The 17,277-nt window shown below is 48.2% G+C and overlaps 1 protein-coding gene across 1 annotated transcript; it reads left to right on the top strand.

The window, feature by feature from the left end:
- The first annotated feature begins 10,759 nt into the window (after positions 1-10,759).
- Positions 10,760-16,771, top strand: LOC149333993 ((3R)-3-hydroxyacyl-CoA dehydrogenase-like). The gene is made up of 3 exons (XM_089556161.1): positions 10,760-10,910; positions 12,572-12,765; positions 16,355-16,771. The coding sequence occupies exons 1-3, from the start codon at positions 10,760-10,762 to the stop codon at positions 16,769-16,771; spliced, it is 762 nt and encodes a 253-aa protein (XP_089412287.1).
- Positions 16,772-17,277: the final 506 nt, after the last annotated feature.

Below are 17,277 nucleotides of genomic sequence, written 5' to 3'. Positions count from 1 at the left end.
GAAGATAGTCGGTAAGAGCATGAATGGATGCGTCGTCCAGGTTCCTAAGCATTTTATTTGAAATGTGGTCGGGACCGGCCGCTGAAGTCGTCTTGAGGCGATTTAGTTCTGCTCGGACCTCCGCAAGAGTGATCGGAGCGTCTAGGCCGGGATTGTCAGCGCCCTGATAGAAGGGAAGGTTGGTTGCTGGTTCGGGGCGGATGTAAGTATTGATAAGCTCTTGTTTGAGCTCGTCTGGCGTGCCAGGATACTGGTGGAAGATTCGCTCGAGCTGTTGGCGTGTTTGGAGTTTGCCTCCAGCTGGGTCGAGTAAATGTCGAAGGAGGTTCCACGTAATACGAGTGTTTGGAGTCTTGTTCATCTGGTCACAAATGTTGTGCCAACTCTGTCGAGGGAGTTCGATTGCATAGGTCTCGATATTCGTGTGTGCGCGCGCCAGTCTACGTCGGATATCGCGGTCCCATTTCCGAGTGGCAAGTAGAGCTTCGAGCGACTTCTTGCGCTCCCATAGATGGGCGTAGTAGCGGTCGCAGTGGGGAACTGTGTCCTCTAACTCGACGGTTGTTGTGGCGTCGGCCACTTGTTTGACAATTTCAGTTGTCCACGCCTTGATGTTAGTAATAGTGGGATGTTTGTCAGGCTGTTCCCTGTGCATCCGGAAAGAGTTCCAGCTAATCACCTGAGCCTTCCGCGTACATTGCCTGGTGGGCTCATGTATGACAATCTCGAGCACAAAGTGATCACTCCCGAAATTTTCGTGAGCGTGGCACCAAGTAGCTTTAACTGCGGAGGTCGTAAAGGCAAGATCCGGAGTTGTATCTCGATGTAGGCCCGTACCTTGTCTAGTGGGGTAGGAGACGTCCGTGATGAGGGTCAGCTGATGCGTATGCCAGTCATTCCAAAGGCGTCGGCCTTTAGCCGAGTCGTAGTGGTAGCCCCAAGCACGGTGATGCGCGTTGAAGTCACCGAGGATGAGGAAGGGTTGTCCCTGCGCTAGCTGCTAGGCTTTGAGGAAAAGAGGACCGAAAATATTCTTACGGGCTCGGGGAGGACTATAGACATTAATTACAGACTGGTGCGACGCTTGCGCGAGGGCCGAGGTAATATTTCTAAGAAGATGTTTTCGGGGAAAGTTGGATTTAAATTGTGTTGGAGGACAGTGAGATTACGTGTGACGAGAGTGGCTAATCGAGGCTTTACTCGTTCCGATAGGTATGTAGTGTAACCGCCAAGTTGCGTGTTCTTGTCGCATTCCTGTAGGGCTATTAGTTCGGGGCAATCACTCGCGTTGAGGAACTGCTCGAGGACCGGACGCTTCCGCGCGAACCCGCGACAGTTCCACTGCCACATGGTGGTGTTACCCGAGCTCTTCGCCATGATTAGGCTGGGAAAGCTGTGGGGTTGGAGCGGGTGTTGGCGCAGGGGCCACGGGTACCACAGCAGCGAGAAGTTTTCCCTGTGCGTCTATAGTTTTGCTCAGAATCTCAAATTGTCATGTGACTTGTGAGCCGATTGTGTGGAGTGAGCGTTCGATGTGTGCTTCTAAAGCTGTGATGCGAGTTTGACTGAGGGCGCAGCTTTCCTCGATTTTCACAAAACGCGCCTGCCAACCATCCGTGGGGGAGTCAGTATCGGGCGTTGCTTTGCGTTTTTGTGCGAATCGGTTGGGGGCAGCGATATCCATAGGTAGTTTCAGGTGATCCCTGCGGATACGGGGGAGTGATTGTGGCCGTTGGCTTTTCGAGAGCCTCTACTCTGAGTATCAGTTGTTGGATGACTGCTGTCAGTTCCATAATTGCTTTGTGTGTGTCTGGAGTAGTGGGAGTCCCTCCCTGCGTACTCACCGGTTCATGACGTTCTTGTAGAACTGGTAGTGATGGTGGTAACCCAGGTGGCTGTTGCAGAGGCTGAGAAGAGGCCCGTGTCTGCTGGACGACTGCAGGTGGCCCGGGCCTCCCTATTGAAAAATCCGGTATCGCGGCAAACCGGAATTTACCGGAACATATCGGTTTCATACCGGTCCGGTATCACTCTCATACCGGCGAGACCCGTCCGGTTTGATGGCTATACCGATTCATACCGGTCCGGTATCGATCCCAAACCGGACAGACCACTCCGGTACTGAGCTCATACCGGACAGTCCATTCCCGGTTCGAAGCTCAAATCGGACAGACCAGTCCGGTACGGAGCTCAAACCGGACAGACTAGTCCGGTACGGAGCTCAAAACGGACATACCAGCCTGTATTCAGAGCGATATGTGCTGCGGTTTTGGTGCTTGGTCTGCAGATGGACTGTTGTACGCCAGCAGATATTTTTTTAGGGGAACGGGGGGTCAGCGTCCGCATTAGTGCGATAATCAACACATACACGGTTTTGTTGAAAGGGCTAGGAAAAGAAAAGGGCTAAGCGTGAGCTTCGCAGTGGCAAAACATGCAGTTTGTGCATGAAAGGCGGGGGCTGCATGAAGGGGATTTTGCGGGCAACTGCCATATTGGCTTCCCGTGCAGCACCCTGACAAAGCCAGGGCGGCTGTGTGCGGGCAAACAGCTGGTATACATCCGCCAGCAGCCTTCGTAAGTCCTGCGCAGATTACTCTGTATTTCGCAGTGCAGAACTTCACGACTGGCTGGTAAAAATGGCGAGCCTCCGGTGACTGCGCCAGAGGCTCCAAAAGGTTTGTTACTGTCGCGTTCATTGCAGCAGCTTTCTTAATGTTCGCTAGCGGCAGTCTGTAGCGACGCATCAATGAAGAAAGAAAATTCTTGGTTTTCATGCAGGAATTCTTTGCACTTCTTCGTCAAGTGATTGCCCATTGATAACGCAACTTGTCCAAGCGCCATCGCGAGCGGCCCCACCCTTCACTCTATCAGGAAGACATACTAATCACAAATCGCCCAGAACATTTCTATCGACGAAGAAAAGGTTAATTCAACGGAGCCGGCAGCTTGGGGTGTTCTCTTAAGGGCGACGCTTCGTGCTAGCTAAAAGATACAGCGCTCGAGAGAACAAAATAAAAACAAAAACCACCTGTAGAAACCTTACACGAGTAACCCGTCTTTGCGCAATTTTTTTTAAGCTTTTTTCTTTTCTCTCATCACCGCCTTCTCTGCTTTTCCTGGGTCCGAGTCGGTCGCTACCAAAAACCTGCTTATCCCTGGTTTTTCTGTCGGCCTTTGTTCCTTACCCTTGGGCTCCTCTGTGCCTGTCCTACCCCTCCCAGTGCCGTTCCCCGAAACGGCGCGGAGGCGCTCACTCTACAACCCACGACCGAACATTTTTTTTAAGCCGCCCTCCCGACCACGCTCCCCGAGAGGCTTCCATGAAGTGGCGAGGAGGTTCCGATTCTGCTTGTTCACTGTGCCAGGTCGCTGCGCGGTATGCAGAAGTGCTCCCCCACATTTCCTGCGTAAGTTTGGAACAGGTTTTTACTTCTCTCCTGCGGCTGGGTTGAGTGTCAAGGAATGAAGGTAGCTGCGAAAACACGCTGGCACTCGCTCGTTGGCGTTGAATTTGTGTTATACAATTTTTTGCGCCTTTCTTTCTGTTGCCTTGATCAATCCATGATCAAAGATGACATCGCCTTTTATGCGTACGTCCAGTGCAAATATGGTGGAACCCTATCATCCTTTTCTCAGTGATGAATGACTTCGCCCCGAAAGACGTGAGTGGTGAACATTTGACCGGTGACAGCGTCGTCGTGCTGACGTAAGTACGCATTTTAAATCACTCTGTTCTTTAAGTACTGCCTCCGTCTCGGTTATATTCTCGGCGTCATTAGAAACGTTCTAACTAACCAGTGTCTCTTTAACTAAAACTTTGTAGATTGCACAGCGTAGAGGGACGAAATAGCGCAAAATTTTCTTTCAGTTACATACCGAAATTTTCTTGTCCTTCATGATAACACGACTAAACTAAGTTTTATAGTTTGTATTCTTTCTTTACAGAGGCATATGGTGTATACGTGCGAGAGCAATCATCGATAAGCGTCCTGAGGGGGAGCGGCTCAAGACTTTGAACAAACATCACGCATGGCATCGATGCTGCGGTATGTACCGTAAATAATGGAGGATGACCACGCAAGCATCGGAATCGTCCGAGCAACCTGTTTACACATCAACAATGTTACGACGCAGATTTGCAATACATTATTGATTCAAATATGGAAGGCGTGAGGTGCGTTCACGATAATGAGCATTGCCAATGCTCAGGGCCTGGCGTCTTGAGACGCCTGGCTTGTCTGTGGCTTGTCTGGGCCCACGAGGGCCCGCAATTCAGAGCCGCATTTGTGCTACTGGGGTATGCATTTGTAATTATTGCATACAGGTCCACCACGGGAATTAAATTTTTATTCCTTCGGCAACGTGGGCAGCAGTTTTGGTGGCACGCAAAGATTCGCGTTTCTGCAAGGACGCAGCATTTGGACGACTCCACAACTCCTGGAAAGGAGGGTACAGGGCAAGCTTGCCATCGGAACCTGAAGTCAGAAGCCTCCACAGTGGGCAGAAAGCCAATGACCCCTGAAAAACTACAAGCCATTGGCCGTAAGTTGCATGTCACAGTGCTCAATGCATTATGTGGCGTGTCAGTGCCTAATTAAATGATAAGCTGGGGGCATTATGTACTACCAATCATATTTTCTTTTCTGCAGGTGCTTTTGACTACTTCATTGGCCAGCACCCTGTAGAGACCGCAGCGCCGGTAGATCGTCGCAAAGAGTTAAATTATTACCTCAGTGAGCTGGTTGAAGACATGCGAAAAAAATAAACATCTTTTGGAGTTTTTGATGCATTATAATACTCACCAAGCTACCAATACTTGATAAAAGCTGGGAGCAAATAACACAATTGCACATCGACTGCAATACGAGTCGCTGATAATCACAGATTACCAGTTTCTGAGGCTCTGTATATTGCAGCATTTGGCATGTACACTTATGGCCCCAGTTTTTGGGCAGATTTAGTCCAAGTGGGATATATTTGAAGCATTTTATTCCTGCCTTTGTCCTGTGATACAGGGCCCTTTTGTATAATACGGGCCTAGCCTGTAGAATACAGGACTGTCCTGTATGCCGGTATCAATTTTAAACCGGAACCGCATACCGTACAGGATTTGCGATACCGGATTACCGGAGTATCCTGTACAAAACAGGAGAGTCCTGTATTATACAGGACTGTCCTGTTTTATACAGGATATTCCGGTAATCCGGTATCGCAAATCATGTACAATAACCCGGTATGCGTTTCCGGTTTAAAATTCATACCGGATTTTTCAGTAGGGCTGGTCTGGGAGGTATCCTGAGACCCCATCCGTGGAGCGGGAGACTTGAGTGGCGGAAAAGAACTCGAGCGGTCTCGGGGCTGCAATTGCTGGCTATCTGAATGTTGCCGGTCCCATCGGCTGATGTGCTGGAGCGTGGCCCGCTTGGCGGTCTCTTGGACTTGAGTTTATCTGCCTCAGCTTTTTGGATTTTCTCCCACTTCCTGCGCTTGACTTCGTAAGGAGTCCTGAAGATTTCCCTGCAGCGACTATCGCCCGTGAGATGTTCCTTGCCACACAGGCGGCAGATTGGTTTGCACGTGTGGTCTTTGGTAGGATTGGATAGTCCGCAACCTCTACATTTAGTAGTTGGGCTTGCGCAAGCGTCGGCTCGATGACCGAGCTCACCACAGAGATAGCACTCCTCGTATTTCTTCTTGAATAAGTTGCACCTATTGCTACTATTGCAGAAGTAGACCCAGGTAGGCACTTGGGGCTCAGCGAACGTGATGAGTACAGCGGTGGTGTTCCCGAGCCGCCGAAAATCCACAATGGGTGGGTTACGGTTGTCTTGTAACTCTGTTTGAATTGTATTTCGATCCAGTCAGAGATCGACGCCACGAATCACACCGTGGCTCGAACAATCGTCTGGAGCGCAGTAGACGGATATCTCATACGCCTTGTTGTCGACGGTGATCTCTTTGAGTTGCATGACCCGTTCAGCTCTTTCGACGAGTGGGGTGCAGTACGCGAAAGTATTCTGAATCAGGTTAGCTTGTATTAGGTCTTCGTGACGAACAGCGTCCCTGGGGAAGTGAGCAGCCGTGCAGATCGCTTCCAGTAGTTGGTAGATTGTAATCTTGGAGAGTAGCAGTCCGCCGCGTGGGCGCACAGTCAGCTTGAGAGCGTTGTTGGGTAAGCGAGGCTGGTTCGAAGCTACAGATTTCTTGGCTAGTAGGCGTGCTCGCTGCCGAGGCGTAAGTTCAGCTGTCATCTTGTTCACACGCAGCGCATTGGTGATTTGGGACGCTTGGCTCGGTCCCGCTTTGTCTCCAGGGAAATCGGGCTCAGATGGCCTTGATGTTGTTCCCGCTTCCCGGAGCTTGTTAACTTTAGTCAACCAATCACTGGCTGCTAATTCTTGAGAAATTGGGATGCCTTCTACGGTGACCTTCATGACGAACTACGGCGCGCGGGCACGATCCACGGCGCGGCCCAGCTGGCAAACGCTGCTGCGACGCAGGTGGCGAACGCCACTGCGACGCGGAGCTCCGTGTTCTTCGGCGCTGCGCGGTAGGCCTAGTGAGGCATCTGGCTTGGTCGCAGGGAAAAGATGACCTAAAAATGGTCAAAATTCGTCGTACATACTTCTGGTTGGTGTCCCTGGATTCCTCTCCTCTTCAGGAAACCGGTGACATCGATGAAATTATACCAGGATCTCACTGTCTAGGGTGAAGACACGAAATCAGCGGAGCTCATCTGGAGTGCGTCCGTTGTCACTCGCGCTCGTCCTCTCCCCCCGACGCAGCGGAGGCTTTCTGTTCTAAGATAATTGCTCGTTCATCAGCCGTATCGGTGCCACTATCTCCCCAAAGCTTTATCTCTTCACCTAACAACGCCCTCCTTGACGAACCGTTCTCTATGGATGACCTTCATGCGGCTCTGGCAACTACCAATAAAAGATCCTGCCCTGGACCAGATGGAATAAGCTACACTACCCCTCTCACCTGACAACTAGCGCCGAGGTTCAACTCGCAGTTTATAACACCTCCTGAGAGTTCGGCCGCCTTGAAACGTGTTGGAAGCGTGCGCGTGTCATACCCATCCTCAAGCCTGGGAAACCATCTACTGACTTTCGTCCTATAGCCCTTCTAAGTTGCGTCGGGAAGTTGATGGAGAAAATGGTTCACTCCCGTTTAACCTGGGACCTGACGAACAGGGGAATTTATCCTCCGACCATGTCTGGTTTTCGAAAAGAACGCAGCAGCATTGACAATGTTATTGCCCTTGCCAATTGTGTCAACCGCAGTAAAGCAGTGCGGTCTATGACCATTGCAGTGTTTCTTGACGTGAAGGGAGCATATGACAACGTCACACATGAGGCAATTCACTCAGCTTTACAATCAATTGGCATTACCGGACGAATGTATAACTGGCTGCGTGACTATCTTCACGAGAGATTGATTTTTATGTCAACATGTGAAGGTGACACAGCTCCGCATCAAATATGTCGCGGAGTACCTCCAGGGGGTATACTAAGACCCACCCTTTTCAATCTCTCACTTATTGGTTTGGAAAAATGCTTGCCACCGACAGTTGAAATCTCCCTTTATGCAGATGACATCTGTATATGGTGTACCGGACGCAATAGGCGCATTGTGCATGCCCGTCTACAGAGGGCAATAGGCTGCATTGAATCATTCTTAAGCAAGCGCGGTCTCGCCATGTCGTCCGATAAAAGCTCAGGAATTGCATTTTCAAGGCGTGATCTTTCGCGCTACGGGCTGAAAGTTGCTGGTACTCCAATACCGTACGTCACAACTCATAAATTTCTGGGGGTAACGTTTGACAGCTCACTGTCATGGTCACCACATGTGCAACAGATGAAAGTCAAGCTCTGCTCTTACGCCTCTATTTTTCGTATGCTCTCCACCAGAAGAAGAGGCTGTTCTACACCATCATTACTTCGACTGTATGGAGCGCTCTGTGAAGGCCTTCTGCGCTACAGTCTCCCAGCTCTGGAGGGTATTTCGCAAACTAATATTAAAATCCTTGAAGCCATGCAAGCTAAAGCCTTGCGAATCTGTCTCGGCCTTCCCAAAAACACCTCCACAATGGGTACTCTAGCTGAGAGCAGACGTCTATCGGCATCAGTGCTCTTAACCCAGGAGCTCCTTCGTGCCCAGGTGCGGTTTGTGGCTCGTGCACCAAATCCTCCACTCGCTGAGTACTGCGTGGAGGAAATTTCTAACATTCTCCCATCACAGTACCAGCGTCCTGTCACAACCTCCACCGCACCTTGGATGTATACAGCATGGCAAATTAAGAGCACAATCCCTGGCATTAAAAGAAACACATACACCCCCAATCCTGCACTTAAATATTTTGCGCTTGAGCACATTCATAGTTGCTACAATGCGCACTGTCACATCTACACTGATGGCTCTGTCACGTCCTTATGATCTGCGATTGGCGTCTGGATTCCGTCAACATGTACCATAATTTGAGCGATACTCAGTCATCGCACCTCGACTACTGCTACCGAACTGGCTGCTCTGCGTGTTGCATTTACTTACATCCTACAACAACCGCCAACAGCGTGGGTTATCTTCAGTGACTCTCGCGCTGCACTACAGGCGATAAATTCACCAGGAAGCCTTCAAGAGAAGATCGTCGATGACTTGAATAGGTTACACACCGAGGCCTATGAGTTACGTCACCGTGTTGTGCTTCAGTGGTTACCCGCTCACTGTGGCCTCGCAGGCAATGATCGTGCTGACTGTGCGGCAAGATCGGCGCATGGCGGCACCTCCTTGTTTCTACCGATACCCTTTTCTCGTAGTGATGGCGCGAGACTTCTCGCTACTAAAGCCTGGCAGACGCAACGCTCTTTGTGGCGTGATCCGCGGCGTCAATACAGACCCCTCTTTCGCACTGACCCCGTTTGTGAATTCCGCATTCCCCGGAATTTAAATTGACGTGACTGTAATTGCCTGCAACGAATTCGTCTCGACGTTGCCTTTACAAAATTCTATCTTTGTAAAATTGGTGTATCAAGTAGCCCTCTGTGCCCGACATGTGGTGTGCGCGAAGATATTCAACACTTGATCTGCCACTGCCAAATCTTTAATACTCATCGCAAGGCACTGTTAGGTGCTTTAGGACTTCGTCAGGACGACCCCGTGCACCTGGAGCATGTCCTTGGACCCTGGACTGATGCGACTTCGGCTGAGCGAGGGACAAAAGCTTTCTTAGTTTTTGTAAGGGACACGGGATTGGTGGACATACTTTGATAGTCATCTAAGGGACACGGTTTTAGTGGACATACTTTGTACTCATTTTGTGTGTGAGAGTGCGTGAGTGTTGAGTATGTTTGATGTCACCTTTTTTTTCGCCCTTTTCTTTCATCCTCATCTGGAGTAGCATGCCAGGCCTATAACCAGGCAGACCTCTCCATTATCCACTAAAGTCTCTTTCCTCCTCCTCCTCCTCCCCATTTTAAACCCCACAAATTCTATCATCGAATGTTCTTTATCTTCCAATTCATCTATGCTCCTCAGCAGCTCCCTCTTTACGTTGTCCTGTTTGACGGTGGTGTCAGGAGGGCGGAACGAGCGGATAACGCAGCGGTTCATTGACCGCTGGCGACGGCGACATATGCGGCCTCTATTGGCTTCAAAATTTTGCCTCATCCACCAAATTCACCCGACCTCGCACCTAGTCACTTCTTCCTTTTCCCTGCTATAAGGAACAAACTGCGCGGAAAACATTTTCGGGACGACGAGTAAGTTATTGCTCAAGTCGATCAATTTTGTATCCGCTATGCACCCTGGTGAATCCTCCGGCGTGGGAATGAGCCATTATGCCTGAGGACATCATCATCATCATCATCGTCCTGAGCTCCGAATAGGAGTTCTACAACGATGGTCAGCGGCATCTCGTTCACCGTTGGCAGAAGTGCGTGTCCATGGGAGGAGAATATGTCGGAAAAGATTAAACTCCCGAACAAGTTTCACTATTTTAACTGTGTTTCTTCTAGGTAATACAGGTAGTACGAACTTTACACGCGACCTCTGTCGAAATGTTGAAATGTGCAATGCCTCTTGCGATGCCGATTCCCCGGCATTCTGATGACTGAGTGGATTTCACTTTCTTTGTTGTCTATGACTGTACACTCTTCTTCATTTTCCTTACATGCAATTTTTTAGACGCTTATGCGTATATAAACTAAATTTCAAGCCAAATAAAGGTAGTTGAGAATCAGCGCTCGTTGTGTCGTCTCTGCTTTCGTCCCCGTCCTTATTCGCGCTTTTGTTTTATACTGATGTTCACGATTGACATTGGGTGCAGTGTAAAATTTATTCAACTTATATAGAAAATGTTTAATTTCTAGATCTCGCCAATTTGTGCTTGAAAAATGAGTAATTAAAATAGAGAAAGAAAAAAGCCTCGGGCCTTTTGGCACTCGCCATGACCGCGTTTCGAAGAGGACACAATGAACATCCGTCCATACATCGCGATACCTGCTGTGCAGCAAAGGTCACAAACGCTTGCCTCGTGTTTCCCGTTACGCCACATTTTTACACTGAATGGCACAGGAAGTGAGTTGACGTACGACCTCGGGGAATGAATTTATGGCTGCGCCGGCACTGCGACAGATGCAGAAATAATAGGAATGCTCAGAAGTGCGTGAGCCCTCGCTGAGAGCATCGGCAAGGGCAGAACAGCGCACAAGCGGCGCTCCCAAGAAGTACCCCGTGCAAGGAGGAACGGGCACTGGCAATGTCGCTAAACGGACGGTTGGCCCTTGTGACGGGTGGCTCTAGCGGCATTGGCGAGGCCGTCTGCCACGCCCTGGCTGCCCAAGGTGCCACTGTGGTCGTTGCAGGCAGGCGTGTTGAAGCTGCCCAGAAAGTGGCGCGATCTCTTCCAGGTGAGTACTGCGAAATGTTTCACGCTGCAATTAACCTTCCTCATTGTCTCTGAAACCTTCAACTTTTTTAACGCTAGAGTGTTAGGCCTCCCGCCGCTCAAAAAACCCGGCATCGTCTTTGGCATTGTGAGCGAAAAGCCCTCGGTGAAGCAACCTATGGCCACTTAGGACACGCCACCTTCTGGCATCATACGACCTGCCCACCAGATTGTGCGCAAAGTGACCCCCGTGGTAGATGGCAGTTCAACTTACAATTGGTCCCGAGAGGTTCCTTGGGGAAAGGAGAATGGGTCGCACAAGGGCCACCAGTGGCAGCGCCCGCCTTTGCAGGGAAGTGGCGCATCACTTAACCGCTGCACCATTGGGCAAGGAGCGGTATGAGGAATCTCAAAGATCTCTGAATGTAAAGTTGGGATTGACCAAATCCGCATATATAGGCATTCACCCATTAAAGCTGGCATAGCCTAACTGTCCCCTCCATTTTTTTTTCTGTTATCGGAGTTTTTCGAAGCTCGAAATGAAAACTTCATTGCAGGCGTTTCTTCGTCCTAGACACCTTTCGCTTCGTCTTGGCACCATTCTTTGTTTCATTGCGCTTCGCAGGCGACGCAGAAAACAGAGTTGCAGGAAACTGGTGAGGCACAGTGCTTCTACACTATTCACAAGCAGGCCCATCATGTTGGCTGAGTGGGAATCTTGTTCAGGTGCAGACGCTTAGCTCTGAGGTAATACTCTGGCGTTGCCTCCAGGTATACACAGAGACGAAAGCCAACAGAGCCCTGCAGTTCAATCTTGCCTACGATTATAGACTCCGAACTGATCGATATTCATCTGAGCACCAGCACTGCCAGTTTTGTATTCTGTATTCTTCCACTGACACGTAAAAACTCGTCAAGCTATATACTAACAATATTAATTAAATACTACATGAACTATTTGGAGAAGATTCTGCTCAAATGGTTTTAGTGAGGAGCAAAATAATTAACGAGGAAAGATGCGGTGAATGTAGAGTACTGCATCTAGAGTATAGAAGTGTATTGTGTTATCTGCGGACAGACACTGGGCTGCCGGTTGCTGCTTCAGTTTGCTGAACTAAACTGATCGGTGCACTTTATTTTTCACACGTTTCATCTAAGCAAACATAATATTGTTGTATTCAGTGTTCGTTTCCTGTTCCTTATGATCTAAAGTTAGAGGCTTTTAGCAGATGAACGATCTGTGCGCTGATTATTTGAGACTATTTTGCGGTAACTCATACGTATCCGTTGAGATGAGCAATCGTTGCTCCTCCTGTCTATTGCCTTTGCATTACCCAATCATGTTGGTTAGGACGTTGGCTAAAGAATCTGTTTAACAGTCAGCGGCTTAGTTGAACGCACTTTTAAGCCAACGATGTGGCTATCGTGTAAGTGAAATATAGAGAAGAACAGGTGAGTGCGTGCCGCTTCTGGCAACCCAAACTATTTCGTTCTTTATAAACTGGAGGCACGCCATCTGTTTTCCTGTTCACCTGCTCTTGACGCCTGAGTGACCACTGACAGAGAACAGAATGGACACGAAATGGACAACCAAAAATGGACAGCTCATAAAATACGGCCCCTTCAACCTCTGGTACACAAATCGTTGTTTCAGACACGCCGCTTTATTTTATACATCCGCAGGGGACGGAAAACACTGCGGCATGCACGTCGACGTTGGCGACACGTCATCTGTGGAAGAACTTTTCCGCAACGTTAGCCTCTTATACCCGCAACCGCTCAGCATTGTCGTCAATTCCGCCGGAATTTTTGGTCTCTCACCTGTCGCTGATTGTAGCGACGACATGTTTGATGAAATAATCAGGGTTAACTTGAAGGTAAGTTTGCAAACGGGAAGCATTTCATGAGTTCTCTCGAAATGTTATTTTTGCGTAGAATTGATAACTGCAAACCTCATGAAGGGCGAAATGCATAAACGTTCGCACACTGACATTGCGGCTCTTATTGAAGAAGGAGCCAGAGTCAAATCTTTACCCAAAACGTACATCACTATCTTTTTCTTCTTTTAAATCGTTTTTTTTTTGGGGGGGGGGGGGGGAAGAATTGAATGCGCCCTACTAGCATGGCAGGGCATTGCTGGTGTTCTGTTTAACGCAAAGTTTGTAAGCAACAAATCATAAAAAACGTTAATATCACTGCGGCAACCGCATTGGAGAAATGCGTAAGCATGACGTCACACTTTATGACGTCACACCTCATGACGTCGCACCAAGGCAGCGACGTAACATTTCCACACTTCACGTGAACTGAGACTCGTGACCGGAAGTCGAGACCCTCAAACAGGAAGTCGATCACTTATCGATGACCTTATCGATAGCACAATTAATTGTCTTACTTAATCAAATAAGCTTAAACAAGTAAGTAAGGAAGATTTTGTATCGCTGCATGTTTTTATTGTTTTTCTTTTTCGTTTTTTCATCTATAATTCAGTGCCTGCAACCATTTTCATGTCCACATTTTCATTTTTTTTCCTTCACCGTATGCTGAGGTGCTGTGTGTATTGAGAGGTTAACACTCGTCAGGCATCCGTGCCTTTTTGTCAGCCTCTTAGACAGGCCTGTACATTTGTATCACGTCTGCCTGAAATAAACTTTCATCTTTCAAAGGTCCGTGCCGCCGCGCTGGCTCAGTGGTTATGGTGCTCGGCTACTGACCCGAAAGACGCGAAAGACCCGAAAGACGAAAGACGCAGCGGAGGTTGTAAATTATATAAGTAACAGGCTGTCATTACTCTAATATACTTTTACCACCTTGAATAGAAAATATCCGATAGCATGCTTGACTGGAATATTTCAGTATGGATAACTACAACATTCCAGACAACATTGCTGCCTGATGATATGCCTGTCTTTCGCACTAATGTTAATGTGCAGAAGTCATGCAAACATGGCTAAGTAATGCATAAAAATTTAAGCGAAAACAGCGCGTTTGCTCTTTTCCGTAATCCTCTCCGAATTCGATTGGATACGACAATTTATGATGGCAAATAAAACAAATAAGGGATTAGCAGTTGGGAAGCATTGCGCGTTAGGTGCACAGGGTTAGGCACTGAACTGTCATGCATACGCTTGAAGGCTTCCCGGGCTGGAAAATCGCCATGATTTACTCTAAACATAATACTTGTAACAAAAAAGCGACTGGTATAATGAAGCACCATATATGTTCGTATGTTAGGCTGCCGTTTCTTGGACGGCACTGCCCGCGGTGGTTTCCAGTCCAAAAGCCACGAGATCTAATTGTGGTATTTTCATCTTTGTGTACTTCTCCTGTCTTTCTAGTAATTATGTACGGTTAGTGGTGTCAAAATGTGTTCTAGCCGAAATTAGCCTTGAAGTCATGGTCCAGCTGATTTTTTTCAATGACTGCTTCGGTGGCTGCAATAACGCTTCCCTTTTGTGGGTGCTAGGTGATAGAGTTGAATTATTTTGTCAAAAAGAAACCAACGGTTGCAGCAAAAGAAGTTGATCCACAAATGGCTAATTAGAGTGTGTAGCAAACGCTACAAATGGTATTTCTTTCTACCTCTTTATTGCGGTAAATGTTGCTAAAGGTAGTTGCTCTTATCACCTTCTAGCACTTAGTATATGCGGTTATTGCCTAGGTATATAACATACGCGACAAGAAGTTACAAAGCTCAAATAAGTTACGGTGACTACATTTTCCAAGAGTGTAGTTGCCAGTATTCAAAGTGTAATTCCTAAATGTTAAATGATTTCTTGAAAAGAAATAAGGAATGAAGGCGGGAAATGTAAGGGAACCTCAAGTTCGGTACCTATGAAAATATACCCCTCGTGGCATCCTTGTCGCGAGGTAATGGAGGGCACTCTGACTGCACCTGCACGAAGTGACAGTGACGGTATGATCAACGTATTAACGGATGGCTTTAGGCATCACTGGCGCGTTGAAAGGGGGGGGGGGGGGGGGGGCGGTGGTAAAGAACGCTGGTAGGATGGTATTTTAGGCGGATTTTTGCCGCTTTCCTGAGAAGCACTACTATATTTTTTTTTGGAGGTATGGCTTCTGTTGAAGCGTAAGTAGCAGGCCTAAGAGGAAAGGGGCGTACCCGCGAAATTACTATAAAAGAAACAGAAGCATTAGCCACTGCGCTCACTACCAAGAAGAAGGTCCTGCATTTCTCGGTCATAGCTGTGTCCAGGGTCTGTACTGTAGTGTTGAAGTGAATGCACTTCCCTCGCTTAGACAGAAAAATGACGCGACATGTTCTTGCTCCAGGCCTTGCGTGTGCATCCAGAGGTTCGCTGAGACAGAAATTCCTTGCCTTTTTAATAAAGGTATCCTAAATATACATGCGGCAGAATGTAGCACGTTGCAGTACACCATTTCCTCACTGCGGAATGCCAATAGTTCTGCTGCGAACACGTTCTTTTTTTTTGGTAGGGGGGGGGGGGAGGGGGGGGGGAAAACAGTAGTTAGTTACTCCGCTTGCGTTACCTAAAGGTAAACCAAGTGAACTAGACTTTTGTTCTCAATTTCTGTAGATTACATAAAATGGCGTCTAAGGTAAGAAAGACTCTCTTGTTCATCAAGTAGGCTTTCCTTTGATAACATTTCGATTATAGGAATTTTTTTTATTTTTCACGGCGGACGGGATGGTGGTGGTGGTGAAAACATTTATTAGGGAGGGACAAGAGGTATGCTTGGGTCAGCCCGTAAGGGACCGCTGCTTATAAGCACTAGGTGAAGGTCCCTAGTTTGGGACCACAGTGGCGGTGGCCGCCGCCCGGGCGCGCCCGACTAGGGCTTGTTCGGCATGTATGTCGTGGCAACCGAGCAGGGTCGCCTCCCAGTCTTCCGGGGTTGGGTTGGGGATAGGGGAATAGCCGGATTGAGGGGTAATGCACTGCTTTGAAAACACTGAAGGTAGTGGTCTGTGCTTCCGCTGTGTCGTAAATGCTTTTAAAGTTATTTCGTTGGTCGCGTTGTGCAGTTAATACTACATTAGAAAAGCAATGGCTTTTCACAAGCTTTTCACAACAGCAAAAAAGTTAACAGCAAAAAAATGGAAGCCTGTCGACGGGTGATATGTGAAAATCTTGCGATATGTGAAAAAAAAAAAAAACTGGGCATAAGCTGCTCAAAGGTTTTCGGCGATGGCTTGAAAAAAAAATCTGCAAAGACCCGTTTATGCAAACGCTGCAGGCAGAAAACTGACGCACACCTCGACAATACATGCTGGATGAATCGTCGCGCGACGTCTATCCGTACTCAACGAAGCTCCCCTCGTACCACCTTCTATTTTGAGCAGGTACACAGAAAGCGCTACGGTTCGCATTACTTTATGAGAAGATGGGTATGGTACATGTGGCTGTCGTTTTATGTGCTTTGACTGTGTAATGCGTGAAACCTCTCCTCAAGACGTCTTATTATGTTGTTCTTCTTTTTCAGGGCACTTTTGCGGTAACTCGCGCAGCAAGCCGAGAAATGCTTCGTTCCGGCACAAAGCAGCCTGAGGGAGGTGGCGTCATCATAAATGTGTCCAGTACGGGTTCCAAGCGATGCTGTGTAGGGTACGGAGCGTATGCAGCTTCCAAGGCCGCCGTTGAGGCGCTCACAAAGTCAGCGGCGAAAGAACTGGCGGCTCACGGCATCCGATGCAACACCGTCCTGCCGGGGTTGACGGAGACGCCAATGATAGGTCTTTTCGACGAAGAACGCAGAACCACTCTGGCGTCTGAGACGCCGCTTAAGAGAGCTGCCAAGCCACATGAAATAGCTGAGGCTGTCTTGTTTTTGTGCTCGCCAAAATCGGCCTCTTACATCACCGGCGCATCGCTGGTCGTCAGCGGAGGACTTTACATGTGACTTTTCTGCTTTGGGCATTAGAGCACTGCACATACTGGCCGTGGTTATAAACCAAAATTCGTTTTCAATCTTCCCAGCGGTTCAAATGTCTCTATTAAATATATCCTGAGAATAGGCTTTGAACAGAGTGATTTATAGTAGAAAAAGCGGCGCCCTGCGAGCTGAGAAATTGTGTACTAATATGAAAGAATTTGCTGTACTGCCCCGAGAAAATACGCTGCCATCTTGTATTAGCGGAGAAGGGGCTCATGATAGTTCTAGCTTATGACGTGATCAACTACATAATCCGTTCCAAAATGGCTCGTCACTTTCTGTGAAGAGGAAGATATTACTGTGAGCAAATAGATGTTTTCAAGTTTTTTTTTTCTCAAGGCACGAATATGGTTTTAACTTTTACTCAAAATATTGTTACATTAGGCGGTGCATGCACTGATATGCGCATCAGGAAAGACGAAGACGAAGCTCGTGAGTTTTGAAGAAGACGACGGTCGAGCAGTGTCTGCTAG

The sequence above is a fragment of the Amblyomma mixtum genome, chromosome 8 (genome assembly GCF_055824585.1).
Source record: "Amblyomma mixtum isolate Tamu chromosome 8, ASM5582458v1, whole genome shotgun sequence".
Lineage (NCBI taxonomy): Eukaryota > Metazoa > Arthropoda > Arachnida > Ixodida > Ixodidae > Amblyomma > Amblyomma mixtum.
This window is presented reverse-complemented; position numbering and strand designations above follow the sequence as displayed.

Excerpts from the sequence above, each read along its gene's own strand:
- LOC149333993 (XM_089556161.1), top strand. The coding sequence starts at position 10,760 with ATGTCGCTAAACGGACGGTTGGCCCTTGTGACGGGTGGCTCTAGCGGC. Across the intron at positions 10,911-12,571 it reads AGTGGCGCGATCTCTTCCAG|GGGACGGAAAACACTGCGGC; the intron begins GTGAGTACTGCG and ends ATACATCCGCAG. Across the intron at positions 12,766-16,354 it reads TAATCAGGGTTAACTTGAAG|GGCACTTTTGCGGTAACTCG; the intron begins GTAAGTTTGCAA and ends CTTCTTTTTCAG.